Raw genomic sequence first — 26803 nt, 5'->3', positions numbered from 1 at the left:
AAGTTGCTAGTGGGATATTCTGAGAGGTAAATTCTTTGGTTTTCATGTGTTTTAGAGTATGCAAGCAGATTTTTTTTTCTGTTTACTCTGTGGGAGCATTCATGTTTTAATTTCCTGTGGCTGAACATTAAGAGGGGACAGGCCAAAGTGAGTTGTACTTAATTCAGGATCCAAAGATTATAAAGCAATGAACTGCTGGAATTACTTTGTCTGACTAAATAATGTAGACTATGAGAAGTATCGGAATACATAGCTGATTTTAAACTAGGTGATGTTCACTGTAATATTACCTTTGGATGAGTCATGCTTTTTAGCTTTAATTCTTCTTATCATCTATTACTGTATCTCTATCTAATATTTCTGAGGCCACAGCATTGTGTGTTGTGACTAAGTCTTTTCAGAATTACTGCTTTCCAAGATAACCCTCCCATTATCTTGTCCCAAGGCCACTTGTTGGGATCTGGCAGCCTTCAATTTGACTATATCAAACCACACATTGAAAGTTTTCATCCAGGTATCTGGGGTTGCTCAGTGTCAGGGACCTGTGTTGTTTCTGCTTGTTACTCTCATAGTATATATGTCAACCTAAAATCATACTATCATTTTTTTTGATAGTGTTTGCTTGAAGTATATTAATAAAGAAGTTTAATCACACAGGGCGGGGGGGGATGGACTTCAAGGGGACTTAGTGAATGTTCTAGATATCCTTCTAAATTAATGCATAGAAAAAAATATTGCTACATCTTCCACTCACTTGAATTGCAAATGAATTTGCAATTGCAATTCTGTGTGGCCCATTGCAGGACTTTTTGACTATATGGTAGGAAGAAGTGTATTAACATTTTAATTTCAAAGCAAACCTTCGGATAAATTCCTGACTGATTAATCAGTTAAGGTCTTTTTAGAATATCTTTTTCTTCTGCGGTGCCTTTGAGGGATATCTTAATGAAAACTGTCTGGCTTGAAAGTTGTTAGCTTCAGTGACAGCTTGAAAAAAGCCTGAAAGGAATAATTTATCTTTCAGTTAATGTACATAGTGTAATTATCATTTACCTTAGTTAAAAAGTAAGCGAACAGGAGCTCTTCAGGGTTCTTGACTAGAGTTCTGAGCAGCTGAAAATGAAGGTTTTCCACAGGTTGAAAAATCATTGGGAATTTAGGGTGAATATCTCATTGCTTGATATAAACCATTGATTATTTTACAGAAGTGCTGCTGCCTTTATAAATTCCACTTGCTTTGCAGCTTAGAAATTTTGGGGGGAGTGGTGATGTTTAGCTTTATGGGTAAAGGTACAGTCACTCAAATAACTAAGCTGCTTAGGAGCCACAGACCCACTCAGACTAATTTCAGATTTGGAGGCTTATATTTTTTCTTTTACAAACTATGTGGAAACCAGGTAAATTCCAAGTTAGGGACAATCTTTGAATATCTAGTTTTACTTAACAGCATCCTGTTTATTAGAAGACACATTAAGAGATGGGAGGTAGTATGTCAGGTGCTTTGTAGCAATTTGGTCTGATTCTTCATCCCTTATTCATTGAGTAATTTATTTTTTTTTCTTTCAACTGAGTGTATTCGTAACCTGAAAAATGATCCATGGTTACAGTATTTTATCTGAAGTTAGAAACTTTGCTTAATTGTTTAAACAGTTTAAAATCTAGCTATGGCAGAAAGAAGTCAGCCTTTTTGTTTTAAATAGATTTCGCTGTTTTCTTTAGTATGTAGTATGCATTTAGGGTTCCTGTTTCTTTCATTCCTGTCTCTGAAGGGAGCTTTAGGTCTAGAGCAGGCTTATAGCTGAGGTATACCTCATGCCGTACCATGTTGTCATACCATAGTTGAGTTGTTACCAGGTTATAGGAGGATTTTGCTGTCACAGTCCTAGCTATCTAGGCCGTGGCAGATAAACTTCAGGTGTAAAGGGTGGGGCCAGTTCTGCGCACGCTGCGCCTCACCTAAAAAATCCCTTGCGCAGGCTGGAAGGGTTTACTCACACTTGCAAAGCCCTGTAGCGACAGGCGAGGGTCGAAAAGGCAGGTGACAAGGTGCACTGGAAGCTGCAGGTCCAACCATGCCTGCGGGCGGTTCAGGCCTTTGGTTGCTCGAGCTTGATCTAGGAGATGACAGTCTCGTGCAGAATCTTCCTGATTGCCTATGCAGCTCTTCTCCAATCAGTTTTGCCTATTCCACTTGCCCTTAGTCATCGTGCTTGTAGTGAGTGTGGGTAATGCCCTTCCCAAATCTTCATTCGCGAAGCCAAGCCATCAATCATAGGAGGTTGTTGTATGATAACAAAACTCCTTTATTAACAGGAAATTTGGGGTTATCTCTAACAGTGAGGAAAATGTCTGACACTGAAACAAAAATCTTTTATTAGGTTGACTTTGTAAGCATTTTTAAAATGCAGTTTTTCCTTACACAAAATAGCTCATCATCACCTCAATTTCTAGTGAGCTGTTCAAAGATCACTCAACTTTTTTCTTTCTTTGTTCTAGTTGCATTAAAGTCTTCTAACTCTACCAGACCAGAGATAAATGGCATTCAGGAAAACTGCAGAGCAGCAAAACAGGGAGAAGGAATGCAGATCCTGGAAGGAGAACTCTTGCTGCAGGTATGTTTTGCAGTGGATGTATTACACACAGATTTACATAAAAATAAAATATGTATTTTATTTAATGTGCCAGTTACTCACTGATGAGATTGAGAAAGTTTTATTATTGTCAAATTCTTTCCTAATTTTCCTCATTTCATGCACCTAAAGGTTAATATTACACAGCTCTTGCACTTTCTTGGGTGGTAATAATGACTTTGAAGAGAGGGTGTTAAGACTACATTTGCCTCTAAACTCTGAGTCATTTCTTAGACTCTTTTTCCTATGTCTTTGCATCTGTTGTTAACAAAAATATAAAGAAACAGTTTTCATAAAGGTCAGATAGGTTAGTCATCTGCTGTAAATTAGATCACTAATTGTCCAAAAAGAAATCTCTAAGAGACTTTGAGCTTGCTGAAATATCTTGCTTTCTCAGTGGTTTGAAAGAACTCATAGTTTGTAACACCAGTTAAGGACAAATTTTAAAATACTTTCCATAACTTCTAGTAATATGAACTGGAAAATGTTAATGAAACATAGGTAGGGTTTTTTTAAATCATATAATCTGACAGTCTGCTTTAATGGTGTACAGTGTCAAAGCATATGAAATATAACAATATAATACTACATCCAGATTAAACTCAATAAATGGCTAATGTAAGTATTTCAATGTTCTAATTAGTTTCATAAAATAGATTTTACTTTGACCAGCTCCATTTGAAATATGTTCATAATCAGTCTTGTACACGGGCTTCACACAGATGCATCCATCAAAAGTGGCAAACATTAGGTCAGTTGGAGCCAGTGGCTTGCCTGGAACAAAATTAATGTAACTGTTTAAAGGGTAGAAATTAAAACAGGTTCTAAGAATCCTACAAAACATTTACTGTAAACTAATGCTACTTGAAAGTTGTTTCCTGACCAACTAAAAAACTAGGACATGTATGTAATTTTCAAACCTTAATAGAATATGACAAGGAACTGTTATGGACTTACTGCAGGTGAACAGCTTTCTTTTAAACACAAATGATCTAAAAAGGTACAGTATGTTATTTGTATTTGAGGTTTCTATTTGATGTGAAATCTAGGTTTTTATGACTTCTGAGTGAGAGTATTAAAGTTTTGTAATAGCCTTTATATTAGGAATATTGACACTATTTTTACAGCAGCACAAGTATTATTTCCAGTGCTCCAGAATAATAAAATCACTGAGAAATTTCATTATGCCTTTTAAGATAATTATTTTAGAACTGCATTTTGCAAAGCATCGGAATGTATCTCCCATTTATTGGTATATCTGCATGCTTTAAGGAACTTCAGTAATTTGTTGCATTATATGTGTGGACAAGTTGCATTTTACAGAATTTTTGGTTTACAGAATGCGTCTGATTACAGCGTTAACAATCCTGCTCTAAGATGAACTGCATACCAGAGCCACTGTAAAATGTGTTTGAATTCCAGGTGCAGGAGCTGAACATAGCTTACATGAAACAGAGCAGAATAACTGATTTTAACATATGGGTCAGAATTAGATACTGTACAGCTTGCAGACTTTTTATATCAACAATTTGAGGTGAAAAACCCTGCAGATTAGGTCAGCAGAGGACACAAGCACCTGCTGTTGCAGCATTCTGCTCCTTGGGAATTACAGGAAACTTGATCAAAACCAAAGCTTCTATGTAACTACTCAAGATTTCTTGGGTTGGCTACACTATTTAATTTCAGATTATTATTAATTTATTTTTTTTGTCTTAGCTCATACCTTATTCATGTAAATTTAACTAAACTTCCATAAGGAGTTTTTGAGCTCACAATTATTTATGAGAATAGATTAAGAAACATCTACACGTTAAATAGGAGTGGTTCACATCATTTAAAGACCAGTCATTTAATCAGATATTAACTTGACTTAATTAGACTGTCTTAGCAAAAGAACAAGAAATAGTAAAACTGTATCTATGCAAAATATGGAAAATATGCAAAATATGGAAAAGAAAAAATACGGAAAAGCAATAGTGGTTACCACAGTGTGGGGCTATGGTAGTTAATGTTTGTGAAAAAAATTATGCTGGTTTATAATAAAAAATATGTTATGTTATTACAATAAGATAGGATATCCTTCACTCACTTATTTTGCATTTTCTGTTACAGTAATTTTGCATAATAAAGAGTTTCAGAAAAATGTGTTTTGAGTATGCTGGCCAAATTTTACTTTGAATGCAGCTGAGGAAATTAAGTGGCACAATATACTTAATCCTGTCCCTCGAGACAGCCTTTTGTTAAATCTTGACTGAAATCCATGGAAGTAAATCAGCACCTTTCAGATGAGCTGCCAAGTCACAAATGTACTGTTTGCTATCACAACTGCCCTGAACCATATTGATTTGGAGTTCAGATAAATGCCCTTTGCGTGACTTTGAGTGAGGAGCCGCTTAGTCTGTTTCTTCATGAAGGGGGAAATCTCTTCAAAAACATTGTTTACTTGCAACAGTCCACTTGTGCAGAGGCTTTCTATTTTAAGTAAGCTATAAAATGTTTTCTTGGACTGTATAGGAGCTCTTGATGGCTTGATTTCCTGTCCACTTAGGCCCGTCTGCACTATGAATAGAACAGATTTGGGGAGTGGGGTTGTAACATGGCTCCCATTTGTGCAGTGGGCAGCAGTGTGTGCCGAAGGCTTGAGCTACACAATCCTTGTGAGCTGTGGTTGGTATTAGATAAAACTTACAGTTATTCTTGCTGATGTCCCTCATCTCCTACAATCAAGGGTAATTAAAAGTCATCAACAGGGTTTGACTTCTCCCTGAATTTTCCAGTTACCCATTTTTCCTTCATTAGAAGCAGTTTTCTTCATTGTGCCATGTGTGCTATAGAGAGATGCTTCTGTTTGTGCTGTTAATAATGATAAATTTTTGTGTGCTTCACATTTTATTGAGAGACTAACGCATAGGTAAGACTTACAGCCACAGCAATTATCTGGAATTTTGTCTCTGAAGCTGACATATTGGTGTTTCCTCCCCAGGCATTAAATGGTTTTGTATTAGTTGTTACGGCTGATGCTGTGGTTTTTTATGTCTCTTCTACTATCCAAGACTACTTGGGGTTCCAACAAGTAAGTTTATTTTTTCCTCTGTTTTTTTGCAGTAGTTTTTCTTAATTTCAGAGGGCACCAGTATTCACGTTTAGGGTCTAATAGCTTGTGTAACAGAAGTCTGTTAGGTACTTTGGGTCGGGTTACTTTGAAACCATACTACTTTTCAATCAGTTTACATAGCTGAAATGGGACCTCAGGCCAAGCACAACGGGAATATAGTTCCCAAAGTTGAGTTAGGCGAGATACGAAATTTTCACACTTAATTAGGCTTTACTGGAACAGCTGTTTGAAATGTAATACTGTGGTGTTACCCAGTTTATGATGCTGAGCAAGACAAATTCAATGGGAAGGTAGTTATTTTAATAGAAACCCTTCCTACAAAATTAACTTCATATGCCCCGAGGCTTTAACTATCAACTGAATGATTTTAGTATTTTTAGAATTTCAGTGTTCTCTTGTTCGTATTTATTTATTTATTTCAAAGCAGCATTTGTTATTTACAGTTTATGATGCAGATCACATGGCTAACTTCCTTGGGCTTGCAAGCCACATACCAAAGTAGTAAAGACCAAGACTCAGTGGGCTCACATTGCCTTCCTTAGGGAACTCCTGGGATTAGTTTATGTTAAGAAGATAAAAGATTAGTTATAGTTATTGGGTTATATCTTAGGTACTGGTTGATGATAGATTCAGTTGCTGTCTAAAAATAGGGAGAAACTCCCCATGTTCTGCAATTTTAGCTAACTGATAAGAGGTTGGGGAATGTTTGTATAGAAGAAAATATTCCAAACAAAACATTATAATTCCTGGGGTTATAGATTCTTTTGGTGCTGGGGAATGAAGAAAAATGCTTGGAAAACAAATTGTGCATAAAATTTATATAGTAATGCCAATAAATCAAGTGCATGTTACAGGAGTGAAGTCTTAAAGTTACAAAAATTAGCATTTCTGGCAATTTATTCTGGAAAATGCTAACTCTTTTATAAAATTCATCACAGCAAAATTTGAGCTAGGCTTCTGCTTTTGCCAGCTCATCTAATTTCTTTAGATCTATGTTTTATTTTAAATACTTTTCTGTTTATATAATGGTTGGATTTTCCATCCATGCAGAAAACGAGCAGTTTAACTCCTCTGAGTTGACAGACGCTTTTCTTGAATATTTTGGGTGGGCTTTTTCTCTTTAATTTCTTTCAACCACTGATCCTGGCTGTTGTAGCTTCACCATTTAGATCAAAATCCTAACCATGCAACTGATGGTGATATGAGTATGTAGTTTCTTGCTACTCGTGTGGTGAGGGACGGAAGCACTAGTTCCCTCCGAACTAGGGCTGAGACATAGAGCATTCACGGAATGTGGGTCATCAACGATTTACTGCGCAGTTAGAATTCCTTATATTTGCCGCCCAAGCACCTCCCCAGAGTCAGCTGGTTCCTGTCCCTCCTAGCAGCTTCCCGTCCATGCACCAATCCCTACAGAGTACTTAATAATTGCAGATTTTAGTGCATCATTAAGAAGTGACAAAGCTTTCATGCAAACAAAACCAATGTTCATAATCTGCTTGGCTTAGTTCTGGAAGTTTTGGCTTCTTTCGTATTCCTGCAGCACCTAGAATGGGTCATGTCCAAGTACCAGCTGGCAAGTACTTTATTTACAAGTATGTAAAGTTAAATGGCTTAAACCTTAAGCATAACAGTTCCAGGCTTGCTTAGATAAAAGCAGGTAAAGAAATACTTGACATAATGTTATTTTTTCTAAGGTAGTATTTTTTTATTATTATTTCTTATGTTTGCAGTCATGGGTGTGACTGAATTATTCTCTGTGCTGCTAAAAATTGTTTCACAAAGCTTTGCCATGTGCATGCAAATGTATGTTTTTATCTCTGAACAAAATGGATTTTGTTATATCTGTAGCAGTGTCATCAGTCACAGAATTTATATCACACATTGTCATACAAATTTCTTATTCTCTCCTTCCTATCTTTTTCCTCTTTGTATGTAGTCTGATATTATACATCAGAGTGTATTTGAATTGATTCACACTGAAGACAGACCTGAGTTTCAACGACAGCTACATTGGGCATTAAATCCTGCCCAGTCTGGAGATTCTGGACCAGGCATACAAGGTGAGAATGCACTCAACTTTTGTGTTTGCCTGTAAGATCAGTTTTTGGGGTTTTTTAATCTCTGTTTGTAAAAAAAAAAATAAATTAATTATTTTATACTAACAAAGGAAGGAATAACATCTTTTAAATTTACTGAATTTTAGCTATGTTTAGCTAACAATAGGAATTACAATTTTTTTTACGCTTTAGATAAGCACTGCGATTTATAGCACAGCACCATTAAAATACTAATTATACTTTAAATTGGAAGACTTTAATTTGGAGCATAAGTTACTGTCTTGCATGTCTGATCAGTTTGTCCTGTGGTAAACAGCAAAGCAGGTACCTGCATGTTTGTGTGGCAAACAGGGCAGTCGGAAGTGGACAGTTTCTTTTGGTGACATAATAAACAAGGAAGTTTGATTTTTCTGTGTTCACCCTCAGTTGTACGGCTTGTCTTAAACAGTTGTTTGAATGAGAAAGTGATTTCTCTGAAGTAATGATCTCTCTTTTTTATCTGCTACCCTTGATCACAGATCATGGCACCAGATTTTTTACCTTAGGAAGGCCAGCAGACAGTTGGGTATGACAGCTTCTTTAAGCTCTGCAGGCTGGTAGATCTGCTCTGTAACTAAGAATGTGCTAGCTACAGTGTTAATGTCATGTGTGGAAGGACAAGGAATGTTCTCATCTACATTTGTCAGTATTATATGCAGGCTACCACATGGACCAGCACTTCTCTTGGAAAAAAGAAGGGAAGAGAAATGAAAGATGAAATACATGAGCCTTTAAGACCAAATGGTATGCTTGTTAGAGCATCAGGTTATCACATGTTATTGGCTGATGCTTAAAGGACCTTCTATAGTGAGAAACAACTAAGGAGAAACATTTACTATCTCTCAGAACAGAGATGTGTAGGTACAGATAGTGATGTGTAACTTGGGAAGCATATACCTGCCTCATGATGACAACAAAACTGCTGAGACAACTCAACAGTGCTCCATTTTGCACAACAGTTGTTTAAATATGTAGATAAAACTCTGTTACTGTAAGTTACTTGATTACAGGTTATTGACTTTAATCCAGAAAAAGTCCATGTTATTTTTTAATAAATCTGCCATTCATAAAGCAACTTGATTTAAAACTCTTAACAGTTTCATATTTAATATTTTAGAGTATGAAAATGCTGTGATTCGACAGAAAAATAAAACCCAGCAAGTGTTACTAACTTGACTGGCTCACAGCTCAGTAGATTTCAATATTTCATTTAGTTGTCAACATTGTTACATCGCCTATGGAGCGCCTATTACATTGCCTATCTACACATGAAAACATGCTATGCAACTAGTTGGTACAGCTTGGTAGAGCAAGCACATGCTGGCATTCAGAAATGAGGGGTTTATGTGTTGGCTTACTGTGTACTTCAGAGTGAAACAGTGTTCTGTAGCACTGAAGCAAGTGCATATTAATTTACAAAAGGTTGCATTTGAAAAGTATGATGCCAAGTCGACATCAGATTTGACTGAATAATGGGAAGTGGTGAGCAGGATTACGAACAGTTGTTTATTTTGTACCTTGTGTATTCTGTGTGTGTGTGTTCCCAACTAACTAAAAGCTGCTAATTAATTATTTTGGGGCCTCAAGTAATGTAAAATGCTTGGATGTTGAGGACTTTTAAACTAAGTTCAGATTTATAACAAAGGGTGATGCTATGATCATAAGGATCTTCTCCATTTCTGCTACTTTAATCAATTTCTTTTTTAATACGTTCAGCTAGCATTATGTAGATATTTATAGATATAATTGGACTCAGGCTTAAGCACAGATTCCAGCCTGAGTCTGCGAACTAATTCTGCTTCAGTTAGCCCAGACTGATTGTTTCTCACTCAATACCCTGGGGTATGCCCCTAGACCACTGGTTTCCTCAGCTGTTACTGTGACACTCCTCCCGTACTCTCCTCCCAGTCCTGTTATACTCCCAGAGAAGTCTGCAGAATTCTGATTTTTCAGTCTCAAATACCTGCTTCAGGGCCTCAAGTCTGGATTATCTTCTAAAGTTTGCTTGCTATACCACCATGTATGATCTTGAGCTTATAGAGAAAGAAAAGGACTGAATGCACAGCATCATCTGCACATCTCTTCATGGAGTTGATGAGATACGGTGTGAGCTTCATGAGGGATGCAAGTTCTGATCCCTGTAGTGTTGACTGGTAGTTTTGCTCCAGGACTGCAGATGCTCTGCAGGGCACTTTACTGTCTTACAGTGTCACTTCTCCAGGATCTTGGCAGCGATACCTCTCTGCCTCTTGTCTGCCTGGGAAAGTGCAGCAGTATGCCTTTCACAAATGTAGGAGGTTTGGGCTGGAAGCACATTCCCTCCTGTTTTAAGTTCTGTTCACCTCCTCTCACGAGCTACAGATAGTGTTGCTTCTTCCACCTGTTCACTCTTGGGAGCTGCCAGTTTTCCTCAGGAAGCTGACAGATGCTTTAGAGAACCCAGATAAGATACTTGCATTCAAATTCCAGCTCTGTAATTACCAAAAGGATAACACTGAGTTGCTCTTGTGGCAGAAAAGCTGAAGGGCATGCCCACCAGTTTTTATTTAATTTTCTGTGTGTGTGAATTTCTAGGGAATGACCAGTTTGTGCGTTTTTCATATAGATTTATATATATATTAGAAACAAGATCCCTTTGCTAAATTTGCTGTGAGTAGACATGCTCTGGTATCGCTGTAGTCACTGTAGTAGGTATGATACGTAGTCTCATGCAGAACATATGTATTCCATCAGAAGTTTATTGATTTACCTTCTGTTTTTACTTTATATTCCAAATGTTTAAGTCTGTTTCTAAATGCTACTTAGCAACAAAAGCTTGTCCTGAAGTGGCAGAAGAATATCATGTTGGTATCCTAGTTGTCAATCATGGGTTTGAGTCTCTGTTTTTATTATAGTTGCTATGCCTTTTGCAGATCCTGCAGTTGCAGAAATACTGGTGTGCTCTTTATCAAGAACTTTGCTCTCTGCAATTGCTATAGAGTCTAGATTGTTGACAAACATAATAAATTAATAAACAAAAAAACCAAACAAAACTCAAAAAACCCCACGACTTAAAACCCAAAACAAAACTAAACACATGCAGTTTTCAAATACTGTAAAACGTAATCCCATCAGAAGAACTGGTACTTAACCTGGTGTTATAATCAGTATAGATTCAGAGGATGTTTCCAGTTTACATTGTTCTTGCTCAGGTCATGACCTAATGCTTTGTTTATGAGAGGGAAGATGATTTGTTATAGATAGCCTTCAGTAGGTGTTCTTCTAAAAATAATCCTTATAAACAATCCTTTCCTGTAGGAGATAATGGCTTTTCACAGCCAGCAACCTATTATAACCCAGACCAACTTCCTCCAGAGAATTCTTCCTTTATGGAAAGGAATTTCATCTGCAGGTTACGATGCCTCCTGGATAATTCATCTGGGTTCCTGGTGAGTATGGAGTTGTGTAAAAACTTCCACATATGCTTGCAAGTTGGAAATCTTCACAATATTTACAGTAAGTACAGCAACTTGCTTTATTTGTTAAGTCTTCATAGCTATCTGAGCTGCTTGAACCAGTATGTTTGAGTTAGTAACACTAAATGTGTCCCCTTCAACATGTTACAACCAGGAGCAAGTTCTCTCATTTCTCATGGCTCAGTTTACTCAATGAAAAATGAATGAGCATCTGCTTTTGTAAAGTACTGTGTGATTTGCGGATAAAAAAGCATTACAAAGATTATTTTCTGTTGAGTATCTTGAGATGCAGTAAGTCATAATAACTAACAGAGCCATAGTTTTCCCTTACTTGGGAAAGTCTGTACTTGCTCTGTCTAATACTTTTTTTTTTTTTTTTTTTTTTTTGTCAATGTTGGAGATGTTAAAAGCAGTGTGGGTTTATCATCCTCTAGGTGACTTCTTACAAATAGAGTTGTTTATGTAGGATTTTGCAGTTGTACACGTTTGCATACTTCATACTAATGACTGACAAATGCAAGAGAAATAATTTCATGTTAATTGTATGCATGTATAATGCCATGTTCACTAGAATATTAGAAAATCCAGTTTTTACTAACTTCCTGTTAGTTCTTTTTCCAATGAGTTTATTAGTAGATCTCAAAGTGATATGCTCATGGCTATAACTACAGTGTTCTGTATTGTAGCTAGCATTTGTGTATGTGATGCTACAAAGCTTGAATCAGATGGGTCTAAAAATAGGTAAATATATATATTGCATCATAACAGAAATATTTTATTCTTAAATATCTCCAACATGTAACAATTACTTTTTTCCTTATCCTAAGGCTATGAATTTTCAAGGACGATTAAAGTTTCTCCATGGACAAAACAAGAAAGGGAAGGATGGTGCTGCTCTGTCTCCTCAGCTCGCTCTGTTTGCAGTAGCTACTCCCCTGCAGCCACCATCTATCCTTGAGATACGAACCAAAAACTTCATATTCAGAACTAAACACAAACTGGATTTCACACCTACTGGCTGTGATGCAAAGTAGGTGTAAATTATTCTGCCTAATACTCTGATAATTTGCTTATGAGATAGGTTTCATCCATGTATTTGAAATATAAAGCTGGCTACTTTTGCAGTCAATACTGATGATTGTTTAGGAACTGTTAGGATTTTTCTCTTTGTCAGTGTGCTTCCTTGAAAGGCATATTGCCTTTTGACTCAATCATTACAAACCAAACAAACAGCCCCCTTTGCCCCCTAAAAAAAAAAAACCAAACCCCCCCACACATAAACCCAACTATTTCTCCTTCAACTCAAATACATGTAAAATACAATGGAGATGTTATTTACTTCAAAATAAATTAAGTCCTTTTTTTGTACTGTGGCTTCACCCATTTCCAAGTCATTCTTTTCCCTATATAAATACTGGAAATACTATTGCATTACCAGATCAACATAACAGCTATGCATCAACATGGCAAGAAACCCATTAAGGTGTTTCTTCATTAAAAAAAAAAAAAAAAGCCTCTGGTCTCCTTCCTTCCTTCTCTCCTCCCTCCTATTATTGACTGACAATGCTTTCAGGTTTCAGTGGAATCTCATATGGATTTCCATGCCTACTTATGGGATAATGTAGTAAAATTACTTGGTATTATGTCTATTGATAAACTAAAATGTTCTATGGGTTCTAAAAACTGACAAAAGTAAAAGTTAACAAAATGTTAACACAGGCTTTTCATTCTTCTGTTTGATTTTTTTCCATTATGTTTCACTTGAAACCTTTGATTTTTGTCACATTTTACACTTTTACATATATTGTTTCCCACCCCTTTTTCCTGTTTTTCCTCCCTCTATCTTTAGATCTCTGTTTTTTTGTTCCAAATTCTGTTTCAGTTTCTTTAACTGATACTGTTAAGTTCTTCATCTCCCTGACCTCAAGGAAAGTAATTTTTGGCTACCAGGGTCAGATGTGATATTGCCTGTGCTCCTCTGAGGTATATCTTAGACAGCTTAAATGCAAACGCAGGGGTCCCAAACCAATAGCAAAAGGGATGTAGTTCTGAAATACGCCTTGTTTTGAATTTTAAGCTATTAAAAGTACTAATTTAGGCAAAAAGTTTTACATTACTAAAGTTAAGCCCCTAGTTATTTCTACATGCACGCACCTGTAGGTAAAACCTATGAAGTGGGGCTAAGAAAACAGTGTCTTTCATTGCAACAGATGGGAGCTGCCTGCTATTAGTGAGTATGTTCAAAAGTATGAAATCAGGAGTCCAGCTGAACTGAAGACATTCTCTTTTTTTTTTTTGTTGATGATGTGATAATTTTGATAATTTTGCGAGCCCGTTCCTAGTCACTGGAGGCAACGTGGGGGACTAGTAAAAATTTTTATTTGTTAGCTGTATTTTTGCTTTTAGAACCATCATGCTTCTGCATGCAGTTGGTATTGCAACAAAATGTAGTTAGTGCTTGCATCTGAAATATTCTAGCCATAATTAACTTGCCTGCCTTTAATTCTGTGAGTTGGCTCATCAGCAGTGTTGCAATTTTTTTGTTTTTACCTTCCAGAGGAAAGATTGTCCTGGGATACACTGAAGCAGAGCTATGTATGAGAGGAACAGGATACCAGTTTATTCATGCAGCTGATATGCTTTATTGTGCTGAAAATCATGTCCGAAGTAAGCTTCATTCCTTAAGAAAGGCTGAAAAATTAAAGCATGTATTATATTCATAGTGAAAAAATACTATGAAGTACTCTTAAAAAAAAGTTATTAACAAAAAGAACACTGTTCATGTGATCTTTTCCTCCCTATAAAAACTAACACTGGATGAATTAATATATTTAATATCTAGAGCCCTTTAGGTTACATATTTCAGTTTCTGTCATATCTTGCTTTTCTCACTTCGTTCTCTGCTCAGTCCAGCTCCTGCTATTTCAACAACTTCCTTTGGGCAAAGGGACTATTTCAGAGATAGCTTTCCTGTTAGGAAGTTAAATAAAGTATTCTGATATCCATGTAAGATTTTTAACACAAATTAACCTGTGATTTAGCATGCTAGTGTCTTTTGGGTTTTGATTCTTGGCATCTTGATTTGGTTTAAGTAGCAGCTTAAGGAAAGAAGTATAATGTTTTAAGCTAAGGAAATAAGCATCAGTTATTTGATATGTAACTACTGAATAGACTTCTTTCTTTACATTTTTGTTAGCTGTAACATACTTGTCTTTGGAAGTTACAGAAACATCTTCAGGATATTTTGGTGCTTCTTCTTTTCTACTGATGTCTCTTGAAAAGCTGCTTTTTCTTTTTAACCTTTCAGTAGCTTAGTTCTCAACCTATATTAAGCATGTTTTCTCTTTCAGGTAAAGCTCAGTCCCTTTTGTATACCAGTAATTTTGGTTTTTTAGTAAGGAATAAGAAAGATTTCCAGAATAGAATGGGATGAAATTCTGGTTTGAAATTATGGTTTGAAACTTCATCTTAAAACTGTTTTTTTTTATTTGCATTTCTCATGCTAAGATAAAATGAAGTCGTATAGCAAAGATTATTTGAAGATTCTTAAACTTTCCTCATCTTATTTTTTATTCACATTTTCTGTCTATGAATGCAGTGTTTTCAGCAATGTACAACAAAAATGTATTATTTTTATCGAGCATTGACAGTGAAGTGATAGTGGGAATGAAAAATAACAGATTTTGAAGTAGTTCTGCATTAACCAGTCAAAATGTGAAAGAATTGGATTCAGAGCAAATGTGGGTTTTGATTTCTTAAGTAATAGTCACTTTTCAGATGTAGAAGAGACTTAAGCTCTTGTCATTTACATGTTCTAGTATTTATTAATTTCTGTTATTGCAGAAATAATGGATGAAGCTCAGTACAGGATGTTGCCCCCTCCAGTTGCCAGTCTGTAGGGGATCTCTGACAATTGCCTGCAGTTTGGCTTTTATCTTACCAGTAAATTAAAGCAGGCATCTTAAAGTGATCAGTTATCCTGTTTCACTAAGAATAATCAGTGCTGTAGAGAAATGTCTGGTTAAGGACATGAGATTTGTAAAATTGCTGTACAAATGGGAGTACTTTCATGACATACCAGGTTTTCTTGGTTTTGTTCACTGGACAGTAAACAGTATGCTTACTCTTTGATTCTAGTGATGAAGACAGGTGAGAGTGGAATGACTGTATTTAGGCTTCTAACCAAAGAAAATCGATGGGCCTGGGTGCAGGCAAATGCACGTCTTGTCTACAAGAATGGAAGACCGGATTACATCATTTCTACTCAAAGACCTCTTACGTAAGTCATCATTCTATGAAGCAGTATACTTCAAAAACTGAAAACTTTTGAGCTTGTTTATATTCAGAAATTAATTCTTTATGTTTAAATAAACCCACTTTAAAACCTGAACTCCAAAAAGAAAGCCTCCTTCAATTTGCTAACAAACAAATATTGAATTATTGAAAATAATTCTGTTATTTCAGTACTTTATGTGGCATAGTCCTTTATGTGTAAAACTTTAGACATTTTTATTTCATATGAAGAATGAGAGCAGGGATACAAGCACCATGTTACTCCATCCAGCCGTATTTTTAATACAGTATCCCCATTAATGAAAACTAAGCAATCCAACTGCAGTTGTGTAGAAAATGCAGCAGATAACGTAAATTAAGTCCTTCATGGTGCTGAACTAAATTCTGCATAGTATGGAATTCAGCATGATTATACAGGTTAAATAATTTTTGCTAAGGAGTCTGTAAAATGGAGAGAGAGATACTTCAGTATTGAAGTATTCATTTACTTGATATGCCAAGAACAACAGTGTGAAACAAAGCCCACTTATTTTCATTTCAGCTCATAATGCACAGAAAATGGTGTATGCTATCTAGATTTAATTACAAATGTAATATGTAAATGTGGTATTACAGTCATAAGCTCCTTATTTCATAATCTGCCTCTTGGTTTAACTCAGCCAAGTTGAGCTCCAATAGCTAGGAATTTGAAAAATGCCTATAAATATAGTTTGGGGGTTTTTTTCATATTAATTCCAGGGGACAAGAAGACTACAGTAACTGCTTAGTACTGCAGTATTATGCTATATATCTGATTTATTTTCAGAGATGAAGAAGGGGCAGAACATCTACGGAAGCGTAACATGAAACTGCCCTTCATGTTTGCCACTGGTGAGGCTGTGTTATATGAGGTATCTTTTCCTATGTCGAGCCTTACAGATCCTTCTCAGCTGAAGAATAAAAGCACAATGGGAAAAGGAGCCAAAGCAACGCTACAAAATGATTCTGTGGATCCAAACTCCCTGCTGGGTGCCATGTTAAGGCAAGATGAGTCTGTGTATCTCTGCCCTCCAGCATCACATAAACTTTCCTTTGAGGGGAACTTCTTTGCAGACAGCAGGGATGAACTGGGTGGTGTTAGCAGCAGCTGGATAGATAATCTCCTACCTGCTGGAAAGGACAACATTCTCAAGCGGGAGATAATGGAGTGTTCCCAGGACAGTACTGTTCCTCTCCCTGAAGACAGTGCAGCACTCTTTCAAGATAACAAAACCAGTGATTTGTACAACATCATGAAAAATCTGGGTATCGACTTTGAAGATCTAAAGTATATTCAGCAGGATGAGGAGTTTTTTAAAACAGAAATATCTGATGTGGATGATATTGGGGATATTAACATAACTGATGAAATCCTGACTTACGTTCAGGATTCCTTAAATAAGTCTGACTTCTTATACTCAGGCTGTAACCAGCAGCAGTCCTTGGTCCAAAATGAAGGTTGCTTGGTACAGCCAGAGTTAGATCCACATCAATTTCATCAGCACCAGAAACAGCTCATGGAGCAGCAACAGCAGCAGCAGCAGCAACTCTGTCAAAAGATGAAACATATGCAAGTCAATGGGATGTTCACAAATTGGAGCTCTGGCACCAGCATGTCTCATAGCTGCTCGCAGCAACAGCCCCAGCAATATGAATTTCCTGGCATGCATACAACTACATCCGAGTTCTCTTACAAATCAGAAGTAAACGCTTCCCCGTATGCGTGTAGGCAAGAGTTTATCCCTTACAAGCAACCCACAGCAATGATGCCACAGCTTTCAAATTTTTCTCAAATGGATTTCCCTGTAGCAGGTTTTGACAGATCGACCTATTCTGCGTCTTCCAGCTTGGAGGATTTTCTCAGTTGCTTGCACCAAGTTCCTGAAAATCATGAGTGCGGGATGAGCTCTGAGTCTGTTATGCTAACTCCTCAAACATGCTACGCCGGCGCTGTTTCTATGTACCAGTGCACACAAGAAGCACAGCCCAGCTGCGTGGATCAAATGGAGTATGATCCTATGATGACAAGTCAACAAACGTTGTTGAACAAGGTAAGGTAAACAGTGTTGCTCCAGTGCTTGCGTTTTGAATCATGGTTTTATAGTTCTGGGTGGCTACCAGGATGCAGTTTCCTGTAATTGTGTGTCACTGATTTTGATGGGTTAGCAGTGTGGGGAATGTTCTTGCTTTATTTGTTCTTTAGATTGAAGAGAGTTGTATTTGGTCAGTTTGTTATGTACAGGTATCCACAGCTCTGTAGCTCTCTTTGCAGTATTAAAACAAGAGTGTTTGAACTAGTCTGTTACACCTACCAGTAATTTTCTCATAGGAGCAAAGGAAAAGCAGATGAGTCGAAAGTTTGGGATTTGCTTATATATCTTTTTTGAGAGGAGTGTCATGATGTCAGAAATACTGTCTGGCACATTTGTTTTCATGAAATATGTTGTAAAGATCCAGAAAGATACCTTTTTAAGAAAAACCCTAATGTTCTCTAGCTTCTCAGATTCTTCAGTGCTTTTAGGATTGCTTAAAATACCGGATTGTAATGTCACATAAATAGCATGAAATATTATGCACTATAGCATTTCTACACACAATAAGTGAAATTCAGCTTGCTCCCCAGGCTGCTAAATTATCTGCTGCAGACAAAATAGGAGGAAAAAAATTATATTCAAGTAGGTAAGTTAGACCTTTTTCACACTATGCTGAGGAGAATGCACAGTAAAAGCTGCAGAAGAAGTGCCTGGCTGTAGCATAGACTACAGCTTTAAGCACAGTTCTTCACAAGTAAAATCAACTTATAAATTAAATAAAATAAAAATCAATTACTAAGGCAGTTCCTGATTCTGAACAACCTTTGAAGTAATTTAAATTTTACCACTTCTTTCAGTTAATGCTGCTCAAGTACAAGGCTATAGTTATTGTATTTTTTTTTTTTACCTCAGTGAGTTAAGGTTCTAAAGTACTGATCCTACAAATGCTTATGCACATGCTTAAGCATTTACAGAATTAAAGTATTAATTGCCATTTAACCTACAGAAGACAGAGGTGAGGAATGCAAGTAGAACATACCCATTTTTTTTCCGGTACGCTTAGTACAAGTACAAAACATACCCTTTTCTAAAACTGCTTCAGTAGTGGAAAATAAGATAATTGCAGAAATGTAGCTAAAATATAGGACAGTTCAGCAAGATGACCAACTGCTGCCTGGGTACCCAAGAGCTGAAGAGCATGAAGCTACTGGCAAGCTGCAGTGCGCAAGTTTGCTCAGTGCTTGGCTGTATGTTGCCAAGCCGGTGTTGCCTGGTTGATGTTATTAGCCCTTCTGTGTTTGGTTGCTGCAAAGCAGTTCCAGGGTCATCCAAGTTCATCTGTAAAATAGTATAGAATTGTTCTGTTCACAAAAGCTATACTGGTGCAATGCACAAGTTTTGGACAGCCAGTGAATAAGCAGTTCCATTTCTTTCTTTTTGACGGTTGGTTTCAATTAGATTTATTTTGTAGATTATTTTGTTGTTATGTTGCATTAATCTTTTTCTTCACTGTCTTGTTTACTTTTTCTTCTCACTTGTCTGTATAAATTTTACTAATGACTAAGCATCTCTGAATGCAGGAAATGAACATGTCTGTTACTTCGTATTTACTACAATACTGTGCTTCAGTACTAATACTGTGTTTAGCTTGTTTGTCATTAAAAAAAAAAAAAAATGAGCAAAGGCTGCTTTGTTTTTTGTGGAAAGTTATCCCTAGGTTTTTCAGAGGCAAATTCAGCCCCTCTTACTATGGTGTACCTATGCTGTGTGAATCTGGATAGCATTCGTAAGCAGAATGCTAGTGCAGAACTGATGCACTTTAGCTCCTGTTTACCTCTGAGGAGAACTACTGAACATTTGTCCAAATGAGCTTAAAAAAGGAGCATATTTCTTGATGAGATAAGGAAGGATTATTCCCCCGACCCCTTTTGTAAAAGAGTGATCGTAGATAACCAATAGCTCTCTCCAAGTGTTTGTGGGTCCCAAAATTATATATGCCAACTGGGGGTGGTTTCAGGTGGGAAGACACTGCTTGTTCCTAAACCAGATAGCATGGACTTTAGCAGCCTACACTGCTCTATACTGTTCACATGCAAAACCCCAACATCTCTTGTATCAGACTACTCAGTTTTGATCTCCAAGTCGCATCTGCAAATTAGCATTTTTGTAGATTGATGGCAAAGTAAGGCTTTATATAAACCAAATATGTTGAGAATTGTTTTAATGTAGAAACAGTTTTTACCTAGAAATGTCATTGGTCCAGAGAAACATAACCCTATATTTGTATATGCTTATATTACAGAGATTGTATTTAGTCTTGTATCAGAGTTAAGAACTTTAAAATATGTGAATCCGTGGGAACTAGTAAGTCTGAAGTATTGCTGCTGCACTTGAAGTAATCTTGTAAATTGGTGGCAAATAATATACATTTGTTTGTTGTAAATAGGGAGAATGTATCACTACTTATGATAATAAACTTAAGGTTTGATTTTTTTGCTAATTGGTAACTCAAGTTAGGATGTGACTAAGCAGATAGAATACTAGTGTCTGAGCCTGTGTTCATGCAGTCAAACCAAAGTAGGGCAGCCTTTGTGGCTGGATTTAGCACAATGACATCTCTATCAGCAGTTGGAGTCTGGAGAGAGGACAGACGTTGCTATGCAAGCCACAATTGCTATCCTTTTCTCAGCCGTCTTACTCTCGTCAATTTCAATGTGAAAAGACTAGAGGATTAGAAAGCCAGAAGGGTCTATTGTAGTCATCTGCCTTGACCTTCTGCCTAACTTGTTATTGTGATAGGATCATAGCCAATGTAGTCTAAAAACACTTTCAGTGGTGAAGGGCAGAATGGCCTTATATAATGTAATAACTTGTTTAAGGTCAGCATTCCTTTATTAATCAGGAGGAACCTTGCTGAGTACTGGATTCTGTGTTGAGAACTCTTAGAAATTTTAATGAGCATGCTCATCTTATTAATGAAGTACATTGGAATAATCTGTTTCTGTCAGAAGTAATCCTACCTTATGTTATTGTAGCTATCTTTAAAACAAGTAACTTTGATTAAAAACATAATTCATATGGCTATATTCTTGTTGTTAAAAACTTAGAAGAACTGGTCACACTAAATTTAATGTTTGTGCAGAAGGTAAAAAAAGAAGTTTCTAATACCCAGCATATATTGATAGATGAATGAATGATTATATAATATATATTTTTAAGGCCAGACTTTGAATGAATGAATACCTAGGGTCTAAGCTACTCCGGAAGAGGTGATGGAAATGCGTAAAATACTTTGCTGTATTTTCTTTGCATGACTGACTGGAGTATTTTGTAGATAAAGTGACTTTTCCATAGCATGACAGGAAACATTACATCAGATGATTAAAATAATTCTGTGAACAATTATGTCAAGACTGATGAAAGCCAGTCATTGCTCTTACTTGTCAATATGAAGACCCTTTATCAGAAAAGCCTGTAGATTGAATGCAGTACATTTCAGCTTACTCGTAGGACTGCATGCACATTCCTGGAAGAGCTGTAAAGTCTTGATCCCATTGCAGACATGAAAATATGTAAATAGGTTGCTTTTAAAATATAACAGCTGGATGTGGAAATAAGGAGTGCTCAGACTGTGCTTTCTACAACACTTTAGATGGTGATAGCAATGTTTTTTACTTAGCCAGACGAAGGACTCTTGCTGACTGCAACATAGGAAAGTTTCAGTGAAGATTCAGACCCTACTTTGGTGTAAATTAACTTCTCATCATTCATCATTAAAAAAAAAAAAAAAAGTTTAGAAGCTATTAATTGTATTTTAAGATGATTTCATCCAATCCGTGTCTTTAGGAGGATTTATAAAAACTTAAAAATAAATTGGTTTCCCATTCTAACCACTTATATTGTCTCTTTTCCCACCAGTTCCAAAACGGTTTCAATGGAAGAAATGTAAATGAAGCATATCCCTCTCAGTTAGATGTGATCAGTAACACACAGACTGCCACACATCTTCAGCCTCTTCATCATCCGACAGAACCCAGATCCTTCTCAGATTTGGCATCTAGTGGATTTATGTGATTCAGTTCTAGAGCTCCATCTGTGATTTTGTCTGGGCATCAGGCTGCTCTGAGGAAAGGCTTGATAAATCTCTTTGAGCATTGGGCTTAAACAGCTAAATTACATTTTGAGAATACGAGGTTGGTTGCACTATATACTGGTGGATATGTAATCCAAGACCTGGCTTTTTAGAGTGACAGGAGGAATTAAAACTTCTAATTAAAAGTACGCATGTGCTGTTTTCCATCAGATTGACTGTGTCATTGCAGTATGGATTACGTATGTGTTACAGACTATGTCATGCTATACAACATAAGATAAGGCAAATGGTTTTGTTGTTTAGATAATAATTGGGCACTTTACAAATAGCATCAATGGCACAAGAAAAATGATTTCACACATGGATTATTTCCAGACTTTATTTTTTAAAAACTATTAAAAAGCTCTGAATTAATGAGAATCAAAAGCACTTAATTTTAATGCATACTAAGCTCTTTAATCACTTCTTTTATACTTAAATCCTTTTGTTTTAACTCTAAATTTCTAGCACTTTAATAGAAGGCTTAATACAAGGATATGATATGCAACTTCAGGTTTTCTATGAAACAGACCCCTTGCATTCCTCCTTTTCTTGTCAACCTTAAGTGCCTCACAGTTTAGCTACCTTGTTTCTGATGGGAGCTTATTTTAGCAAAACTCACTGTTATGTGTCATCCATATTATGTGAACTTTTGTCTAACATTTACAGTGCTACTGGCTGTATCTTTTTTTTTTTCTTTTTCCTCTAAAGAGAATTTGCTCAGATAATGACTTAATTCTTTATCTGTGGACTTGCTATGCTTTTATCAAGATTCATTAATGTTCTGAATTTAGTTCAGGTGAAAAGTTTTGGTTTATTCTATACTGCTTTTCTGCTTTCTTCAGGTAATACAGGGTATATTGAGAAAGCAAACTTTGCTGAGGGGGAGGAGCAGATCCTCAGGATTAGTTTTAGATTATTAATGCTGAAAAACATGTGCCTTATCTTGTGTTAAAATGCTCATAATGTTCTTTAGAAATAATACAAGGCTGCTCTATGCAAATATTTTCATTAAAATGGATATTGAAAAGGTTTGCATTTTAAACAAGGGGGAAAGGAGTCTCAATAGTGATTGGTATTGACATTTACTTTGACTGCAGTTTTCAATGTTGGTAGTGGGGAGAGGGTCAGGTTTGGTTTAAACTTTATCCCTAGCAAATTGCACTGCAAAGTACAGAGAGGTTAGTCTTTTTTATGTATGTTGATCCATTTGAAAACCTTTGTGCAAAATATGAAATTGGGAAAAGAAAAAAATCATTAGAGAAATTCTCCTTGTAATAGGCTTTATTTTCAGGAAGTAAACCCACATCTACAAAAACATTCTGAGTTTTTATCTGAGAGGATTGTTAGAATTACAGACACCAATGTTTGGTGCAAAATAATAATTACATGAGAAATACAGAAATGTGTATATGTTCAAAATATTTCATACTCTTGTGTGTTGTATAGGTCATATATAATAGAACGTCTTTGTAAAATATTTCAAAGCAGTTAATTTTAAAATGTTACATCATTATATGTTAACAGTTTTATTATATTTGTTATATATAATATAAAATGGCAATTTAGCTAGTTTGTTTAAAACGGGCAAAAAAAAAACCAACCCTAATTGGCTCCCTCCAGATAGTTGTTAATACTGTTTAAATAAAGGACAATCACTTAAAATTGGAATCCTTTTGTAGCTGAAACATACTTGCTTTGAAAAAGAGCATATTGTCTTCCATTCTGTGTGATACAATATGCTAGGCCAAACTTCTGATTCAGTTACAACTTTTCAGATTAATAACTTCAGCATTTCTTTTAAGTGAAATTACCATATATGAAAGGGACATTAAGGAAGCAATTACTGTTCAGGAAAAGCCCATAAAGACATTGTGGGTTGTATTACAAGGTTGCTTTTTTTTTGTTTATTTAACATTTCAGATTCTTTTTTCAACACAAGACATCAGTAACAGATCTAAATAATGTAATTTGAATTAATTTGAGTTTCTGTCCTTTGTTTTTAATTGGAGGTCTTTTTTTACGCCAAATCTGAAGCGTCTTCCATATCTAGTTAGTGTATCATGTTTGTGTTTGAACTTGAAAATTAGGAAACTGCTGTAAAACCAGAAGGTTCAAAGGGATAACGTGTTTTACATCTTACAAACCAGTATATATCCTGTTTATGAATTTAGTTAAACCAAATACATGTTGTCCTATCACTAAGTGCCAAGGATGCAGTGCTACAACTGTGCTGCCCTACTTACTGTAAACAAATTAGTTGTTTATATACATATCAGTGTATTTTGTGCATTATCTTATGCGTACAACATTGACTGTATTAGTGCACTCTTGATCTGCACCAAACTGTACCTACAGTGCACAGGTGTTTCTGAATTGGATCTCTATTAGCCCTTCAGGTCTGTTATAAGTAAGATTATAACCCAGTGTTAGTCAGTATTACTGTCCATTTTTGTACAAGTTTCCTTAGCTTGTTTTTCTTTCCAGTTCTTGTCTCTCCTTTGCTATGCCTGCACATACCATGCAAGTGCACCTCTTGCATTAAGGTATGGTTTTGTAGTGCTCTTGCTCATCACCACTGAAGTTTGTAAGACATAATATATGGTAATAAAATAATCACTTGAATGTAGCTGAAATGTATGTTCTTTTACTGCAAAAATGTTTGATTTCAGCAGTATACAAAAAAGTATGTTATCATACAGTTACTGATATCTTTTAAGAGCTCGTTGTCTAATAGTTTACAAAACTATTGTTATTTACATCACTGTGGACTTTGCACTTCTCTGAATATTAGATGCAAATACAATGTATATAATTTAGAGTGGTGAACAAATGTGTGTTTGTCCATGGAATTAGTATTTTATACTTGCATGAAAATGAGTTTATAAATAAACTTTGTAAATAGTAAGCCACAATTAGCAGTTGGAAGGCTTCTATATTCATTGCTTAATGACACAGTTGAAAAGTACTGAGGCAGGAATAGATTTCTGCTTATATGCTGCTAAAAAGAAGTATTTTCCCTTTTGAGATTTGTAGCTGGCCATTCGTAACCTACTGACTGTTTACTGCTACTTCATAAATAGTATTTTAAACTTAAGAAAAAAATTCTTTTACTTTATTTCTAATTATTGTTACTAATGTTTCCTGGGTGCTATATTGGCTTTGCATGATAATCTTTTAAAATCAGTTGTAGTGATGTATCAGATGTTTAACTGTAATCGCCTATGCAGTTTACCAACCTTATAGTAGTTCTTTGGCTTAGCGACATGATAGACAAGAATTTAATTGTATTCAACTATGCTGTTAGCTTGTAATGTATTCAGACACGTGTCTTAACCAGAGCCCATACTAGGTCTTCTTGTTTATTCTTCTTGCATAGTGCAAAAAGACAAGCTGAGATAGAAGAGTAATTCAGCAATGCTGCAAATCCGGTAAGTAACATCTGGAAATAATCAGGCAATAATATAAGCAACGTAGCCTGTCCTTTTTTTTGTAATTTTTGCATTTGTTAAAAGGATACCTTCAAGCCACATAATCTGTTCCCAGAAGCGTAACTGTTCCCTTGCTGTCCAGTTTTGTCTGAGGAGAAAGAAATTTTCTTCTGGACTAAGCCATTTTCTTTATGATTTATGGAATTCTATTTCTAATTCCACATGAAAATGAACAACCATGTTGGTACCTAACCTGCAGTAGTCGACAGCATCATAAGCTCAGGCAGTTCATTGGTGGAAGTCATTCAAATTTCAGAGTGAGATTTTCACAAATAGCTCTTTTGGAAATGCATTTTCCTAGTGATGAACAATATTCCTACTCACATACTTTAAACTGAGAGCTGTTTTAGTCTCAGGTGATTTTGTTCACCTGAGAACTTGTTTTACTAATTTAGGTTAAAGTTACTACCTAGAATAATAGCCTGATTCCACTTCTAATAAATTTTTATTTTGTCCATTGATTAAGTTGAAGCTTTAGACATCCATAGTACAAGTAAACTAATACTAAAATTAATAATGAAAAAACTAAAATCTAAAACTAATAATGAAATTCCACCCATTGCATACTCTGTGTAATGTGAACATTTAATGAGTTTCTAGCACGGACCACTGTTCACTTTTTTCCTTTTCATTTGTTACCTCCAGTGAGCAATAATCACTTTGATTGCTTACCGGGGAATCAGAGCCAGCTCTCCAGAAAAACATCTGTTCTTCCTCTCAAACAAGTTCTGATGCATTGATTTTTGTGCTGAACCTACATTTTATAAATCCTTTTATCTCTTCAAGTCGCTCTTCCTGACAAGTAAAGAAGGACCATAGTAGTAAGGCACCAGCAGTAAAGTGCAAAATTTTCAAAGGTTCAACCAACAATGCGAAATCCAAGACATGATCAATCTTTGGGACACTGAGATTTCTTCTTTTAACCTACCCTTTCTATTCAAGGTTCAGCAGGCAATGTTATTAGTATTAAACAAAGCTAAGTACAATTTAGTTTCCAAAGTAGGTAGTCTTTGAGAAAGGGAGAGGTTCCTTAGCATCAAAATTACTGTGGTTCTTATAATTTATGCTGAAGCCACCAGGCTTTTATCTTCACTTAACTCTGACCTGGCTACACATGAATGTATATACAATATCCAGAAATTAATAACTTCAGCAGATCTTCTTTTTTACATTGTTTTGAAGTTTGTGTGTGATCATAAGTGCATATCTAAAATCCATGCAAATAAGTTTGAGAAGTTTCATTATTAAAACAAATTAAAAAACTATAAGAGGAAGCTTGAGGGATGTTGGGACTAATTGGAATCCTTCATACTGTGTAATAATAAAAATAAATGTAACAATTCCTCCTGTATTTCAGAACGTCAAGGAAAAAAAAAAAAACATAATATTTTTTTATCAGATTTTTCCCTTTTTACTGACTACAGACATGAAGACTTCCTTCAACGTGGAATAACAGGTATCTGTTGGTATGTGGTATGAGCCAGAGGAACTTGGCTCCTTGCTAATAAAAGCAAGAGCTAAATTAGAAGCAAATACT

General features: G+C 35.9%; 1 protein-coding gene across 1 annotated transcript in view; it reads left to right on the top strand.

Annotated features, from left to right (window-relative positions):
- The window catches only part of AHR (aryl hydrocarbon receptor), a gene marked incomplete at both ends in the record, with an annotated part of 55479 nt that extends 33762 nt beyond the window's left edge, over nt 1-21717 (top strand). The window contains 9 exons of the mRNA XM_080610426.1: nt 2497-2612; nt 5614-5703; nt 7685-7808; nt 11142-11272; nt 12127-12329; nt 13857-13966; nt 15437-15578; nt 16398-17661; nt 21562-21717. Of these exons, the coding sequence (XP_080466552.1) occupies nt 2497-2612; nt 5614-5703; nt 7685-7808; nt 11142-11272; nt 12127-12329; nt 13857-13966; nt 15437-15578; nt 16398-17661; nt 21562-21717 (2336 nt within the window). The remainder of the gene's footprint in view (nt 1-2496; nt 2613-5613; nt 5704-7684; nt 7809-11141; nt 11273-12126; nt 12330-13856; nt 13967-15436; nt 15579-16397; nt 17662-21561) is intronic.
- Between the last annotated feature and the right edge of the window lie 5086 nt (nt 21718-26803).

Source organism: Psittacula echo (assembly GCF_963264785.1).
Source record: "Psittacula echo genome assembly, chromosome: 2".
In the NCBI taxonomy this organism is placed as follows: domain Eukaryota; kingdom Metazoa; phylum Chordata; class Aves; order Psittaciformes; family Psittacidae; genus Psittacula; species Psittacula echo.
This window is presented reverse-complemented; position numbering and strand designations above follow the sequence as displayed.